A 5,754-nucleotide genomic window follows, 5' to 3' on the forward strand; every position below is an offset into this window, starting at 1 on the left:
AGTGTATAAGAGTTCCCTTTTCTCCACATCCTCACCAACATCTGTTATTTTTTTGTCTTTTTAGTAATAGCCATTCTGATTGGTATAACATGAAATCTCATTGTAGTTTTAATTTGCACTTCTTTGATGATTAGTGATGTTGAACATTTTTTCAAATGCTTGTTTGCCATTTGTCTTCTTTTGAAAAATGTCTTTCCTGTCATTAACCCACTTTTTAATGGGGTTAATTGTGGGGTTTTTTGAGTTGTTTGAGTTCCTTGTAAATTCTGGATATTAGTTCCCGGTCAGATGTATAGTTTGCAAATATTTTCTCCCATTTTGTAGGTTGTTCACTCTTGATTATTTTTTTTGTTGTGCAGAAGCTTTGCAGTTTAATTAAGTCTATTTGTTTATTTTTGTTTTTGTTGCTTGTGCTTTTGAGGTCTTAGTCATGAATTCTTTGCCTAGACCAATGTCCAGAAGAGTTTTCCCTAGGTTTTCTTCTAGTATTTTTATAATTTCAGGTCTTACTTTCAAGTATTTCATATGATGAAAGATTGTCTTGTCAGTTTAGCTAAAGTATCAGAGGTATATGACATTGTACTTTTTAAAAAATTTCAAATTATTAACAAAATTTATTGAGTTTTTATCATATGCAAGTCTTGGTGATTAGGGTGAAGAAAGCTGGAACACCAGCTATGTCATAGCTATGACTATGACTGTGTCATAGTCTAATGGTGAGATGAGAAATGCCCATAAAAAAAGAAACTAACCACATATGACCACTATTTGGTGCATCCCTGCTTGTTGCAGGCCACTCACTGGGAGACTATGAAAAAGCCAGACATGTTCTACCTTCATAGTGCTTACAGTCTAGTAGATGGTATGACAAATAAATGGCTAACTTCCAAATAGGCAGTGATAAGACAAGTAATAGTAAAGAAATAAATGGTACCATGGAGCCTAGAATGAGCAACCAGCCCAGTACTGGACATCCCAGCCTCCTACAATCTGCAGAGCCTTCAGGAAGAATTGGCCACTTGTGAAGAATTTTCCTATCCAAAGTGCTTTTAGCACCCACATTGAGAAACAGTGATGGGCAAATAGTAAGAGGTTCTAATTAGGGATTCATTTTACTTATTTCTATCCTCTTTTTATTTAAAGGGCAAGTGCTCTGGGGTTAATTAAGCCTTGATAAATACATTCACTCAACAAATATTATTGAGCACCTACTCTGTGCCAAGCTTAGTTCTAGGTCTTACCTCAAAATCACACCTTATTGTGATGGTTTTCATCAGTCAAGCAGTTGCCACCTGGCTGATTGGGGAATGAGAGGGCAGATTTGGATGGAGATGAGAGAAGTTGAGACAGTTCATATTTCCCCTGTTGTGAAACACCTCTATCCCCACTACTCTTGCAAGTCCTCTATAATGCAAACTAAAAATAATAGTAATAATAAATTTTTCTTACCCAGTGCCTCATCTTAGTGATCTACTCTCCTTAGACCCCAGAAGTGCTAATTGAGAAACTGGACAAGACCCCTAGCTCAGTCATCATCTTTTACCAGTGTTTATCTTCTCTCTTGTGACATAGCTCCTTCCTTTGCTTCTTCAATATTCTGAGATTCCTTTTACCTCTAGGAACCCACAACGGTTCTCACCCCTCCCCCTGCTTTTTTTTTTTTGACCAAGCACAATGGAGATTAGGCAGGAGACATATCAGACAGGAGTGGGAGGAGTGGAGGAGGAGGGTGGGTGGCAGCGGCAGTGGCCGAGGGGGTGCTGCTGTCAGGACAGTGTGTGAATGCTGAGAAGCGTCCCCTGGCCTGGTTACATAACCCCACCCATTAGGGAGCCGCCCTGCCTTGGTATATCCACTGTCTAGCGTCTGTCCTGTCTACTCAAGGGATTTCCCTGGGATCTAAGCTTAACACCTCTACAGTCTGTCCTCTGGGAACCACGTCCTTTTAGCCACCACCATCTTTCTAGCCACTCGTACTTAAAACTTTTGCACCCTCTGACCCCTACCCTACAGTCCACATACAGGGCATTGCCAAGGACGAGCTTTGTCCCTGTAAAGACTCTGTCCCCATCCATCTGTCTCTTTGCCATTCTCCCGATGCTGGTCCTCGGTACATGTCCCTGGCTTGGTACTTTAATCTTTGAACTGTCTCCTGCCGTTTATCTTGCACAGAAAATCTTCCAGAAGCACTAGTGCCATAGTCTGCCTGATCAGAACCTGAAAATGACTCTCCACTCCTTGGGAGACCAGTGAAGATCCTCAGCACAACTTTCTGTCCTTATTTTCTACTTGCCATGTCATATAGTCTAAGTGCAAACTGCACGACTTCTCTTTCTTGGCCCTCAGAGCTCCACCTTCCGGCACAGGCTGTCTCTGACCAGTGCCTTTTCCTTCCTCCTCCTACCTGCCCAGATGCAGATTCTGCCCCCTCTCCAAGGCCAAGCCTAAGCCCAAGCCCATTGCCATCTCCTCCCTAAACCTCTCATGATTTCCCCAGAAGGAAGCTATTTCTGATTTTTCTGAGTTCCCCAGAACTATTTTTATAGCTGTCAGTTACACGATTAAAGTTCACTACCTCATAGTAATATTCTTTCTGGGAATATAGTATCTACGCAGTCTTATAGCAATTTATGGACACTTTATGTCTCCTACTAAACTATAAGCATCTTCAGAGCACGATCTTTGTATCATTTATCTATAAACTACCTGCCTTAGACACAGAAGTATTCTTTAAAACTATGAGTTAAAGTATTAATATCTGTGTTTGGAAAAACTGGAATAGTAATCTGAATTTCATGTATTTAAGAGAAATATTCAATGCCCAGATAGGTCGAGTAGTAAATTTTCATTTAACTTTTATACATTCAGCAATCACAGATTGCACTTCCACTATATATGCCCAACACTCTTCTAGGTGCTCGTGAACTGTCCCCCACGATCATGGGGCTTACAGTGGGGGAAAGAACCTGGTATTTTTTGAATATCCACTCACTGATTTTAGTGAAAGTTAATAATGGGCAAAGCTGAACAGAATCCAGGTTCCCCTGACACCAGGTACCTGTCAATCCAGAGGCATCGCCACGAGTTCCCCTTACAGCACTTTGCTGCGGTCATCAGGAAGGTCTGAACTTCTGGAACCAGGTAGTTGGTTCAGTTTCATGGCAAGTTAGAATCATTCTAGAAAGGAAAAACAAAGAAATGTAAATTAAGATTTACCTAATTTCGCAGATATAGTCCTGCAAAAGTACCCATACAGCTTTCTAAAGCTCTTGATTTTTACTGTTTTCGGTTTTGCTTGTTCAATTATTCGAGGTCAATTGAAAATGCCTGTTTCCACTCTGGACCTTGAAGTCAGTTGGTGGTTCCTGAAGTTTGCCTCACTGACAGCCGAGTGCCACATGCTGGTGAAAAAGGACAATCTGACGCTCTTGGTTTTCTTAAACATCTCAGTAAAAAAACATGTTTTTCTTTCTTCATTTTATTTTTTTAGTGTACTTGTCAGAACTACATTGCAGCGAAAAAGTGGAAATAGCCTCCAATTTTTGTCTATCAAGTTTTGGGAAATGTAGTATACAGATCTACTTATATTTTTGCCTGATTCTAAAAGCATTTGTGGCAGTTACAGAAAACCCACACCAATAAAGTGGTAAACTATTTTTAAAACAACAAATGCTCAGGATCAGTAAAGCTTCAACTAGAAGAAGAGGCTTAAACCAGGGGAAAACATTATTTAAAGTAATTCTGTTGTAGTCGATTAATATTTAGTAAAGTGAAAAATCTTTTTGTGGTGGGAATAACTCACAGTTACCGTATTTCCTGATTTAGAATACGTCTTTTCATACATCTCTCTGTAATTAAGGGCTCATCATCCAGTGTATAAATTATCCAGGCTCTCTTCTTCTTCCCTTTCCCTTGATAAAGTGTGATCCCAGGACCGAGCAACATCAGTATCACCAGGAAACTTGTTAGAAATACAAATTCTTGGAACTCACCCCAAACCTACTGAATCAGCAAAAACAGGGTGGGGCTCAGTAATCTGTGTTTTATCAAGGCAATTCTGATGCCACTCAAGTTTGAGAACCACTGTTAACATACCTATTGGAAAATAATTGGAGTAGAAAAGATTAAATATTAAAAAGCCTACTTTACTTGTTAGCAACTCCATTTTTTGTTTTTTTGTTTTTTTGTTTTTTGTTTTTTTTGATGGTTTAGGGGCCAAGGGCATTGACACTGAATAAGATAATGTTGATTTTTCGGGGCCTTCAGTTTATTTGTCTATACCAAGGAAACAAATAGGAGCTGTCCATGAATACACAAAATTTTACTTGAAATAAGAATTCACAATATGATCTAACAAGTCAAATGTAGCCTAGCATTGCTAAATCCATACTTGAAAATTCTGTGAGTCAGTAAAACATTTGCAAAGGAAATGTCCTCCTCTCTGTAGCTAACTTCCATGTGACTCACCTAAAATCATATTTGTTACATTAAGATTAGCTGGAACATCTGAGGAGCAGGTGAAATGTTATGATAAATTATGCACTTTGTTACCATCAGACTTAACATATTTACTATCTAAAATTCAAATTCAGAGTTTAAAACTTAAAAAGTAGAGTTCAAACTATTGCTTTTCTTGGTCATTGCTTTTTTAATTAGCAACTGTGAAAAATATAATTATATATTTAAATCAGCTGTCAAGTGAGGCTGCTATCAGAATATATATATAAGTGTCTGGGACATTTTTAAGTTGGGATTTTCTTAGTAAGTTAGGATGTTAACGACAAAATAAGAAATTTTATAAAGACTACCTTTTCTTCCCCCCCACACAAAATAAGACTAAGAAGAAAAGAGAATGGTAGGTGAAATTCTAACACAAATCTGACCTACATCAGGTTTATCAGAGCGGCGCACCAAAATCATTGGCCGACCCTCACTGACTGCACTGGGTCACCTGAACTCTTCTGAATGTGTTTCTACGGCTGCAGAGATGCTGCCAAAACCTTCTCTGTGGCTACAGAGACTACTAAGGACCAGACCTCCTTCTTTGCTGATACAAATAGAAAAATCAGGATGTGTGACCCGAGGAAATAAACAAGTGACACTATTGCCTTTATTTTATCTCATTTTATTTCCTTTGGATTATTTCAGCCAAAGCTGCAAACACTTTAAGAAAGGATTGGGGGTGAGCCGAGGACCCTCAGGGCAGTGTCTAATTTGGCTTTCTGTACAGTAAAAGGGAGAAACAAAGAATTTAAAAACATTTTGCCTGGTCAGAAGGGTGTTTAAGAAAGGGAAATAATGCAAGTGTTATATTAAAATAATGGCCCTGAGGAGAGCGTGAGTATAAAGAACCACCGGCAAGTACTACAGCATCTCTGTTTGCATCCTGAAGATGGTCCATTGACCACACTGCTTACCTCCTCTATAAAGTTATTTCTGACGAAATGGAAGTAATAAGCATTATAATGCCTCGAAGTTGAAATAGTATTTTAAACTACTTGGTCTCCCTCTACATCCCATCTGTACATAATAAGACATTTATTAATTTGAGATACTAAAGTTTAAGGGATCACCTCACCATACAATCTTAGAACCACAGAAAAAAGCTTCAAGATCATCTGCTTTAGAGGGAAGACTTCTTGATAGAGAACCTGCCGGCCAGGAGGGGCTGCCAGCCAGTGAGTCAGGAGTCCTCCTGGATTCTTGTTTAAACTCATCAAGGTGACTTCAGAACAGGAAGTCCTTTCTAAAAGT

The 5,754-nt window shown here is 39.0% G+C and overlaps 1 protein-coding gene across 1 annotated transcript in view; it reads left to right on the forward strand.

Annotated features, from left to right (window-relative positions):
• DSG2 (desmoglein 2) overlaps nt 1–5,754 on the forward strand; it is a 67,518-nt gene that overhangs the window by 4,214 nt on the left and 57,550 nt on the right. The window contains exon 4 of the mRNA XM_012656568.1: nt 504–567. Coding sequence (XP_012512022.1) covers nt 504–567 — 64 coding nt within the window. The remainder of the gene's footprint in view (nt 1–503; nt 568–5,754) is intronic.

Source organism: Propithecus coquereli, unplaced genomic scaffold (assembly GCF_000956105.1).
Source record: "Propithecus coquereli isolate 6110/MARCELLA unplaced genomic scaffold, Pcoq_1.0 Scaffold51, whole genome shotgun sequence".
NCBI classification, from domain to species: Eukaryota; Metazoa; Chordata; class Mammalia; order Primates; family Indriidae; genus Propithecus; species Propithecus coquereli.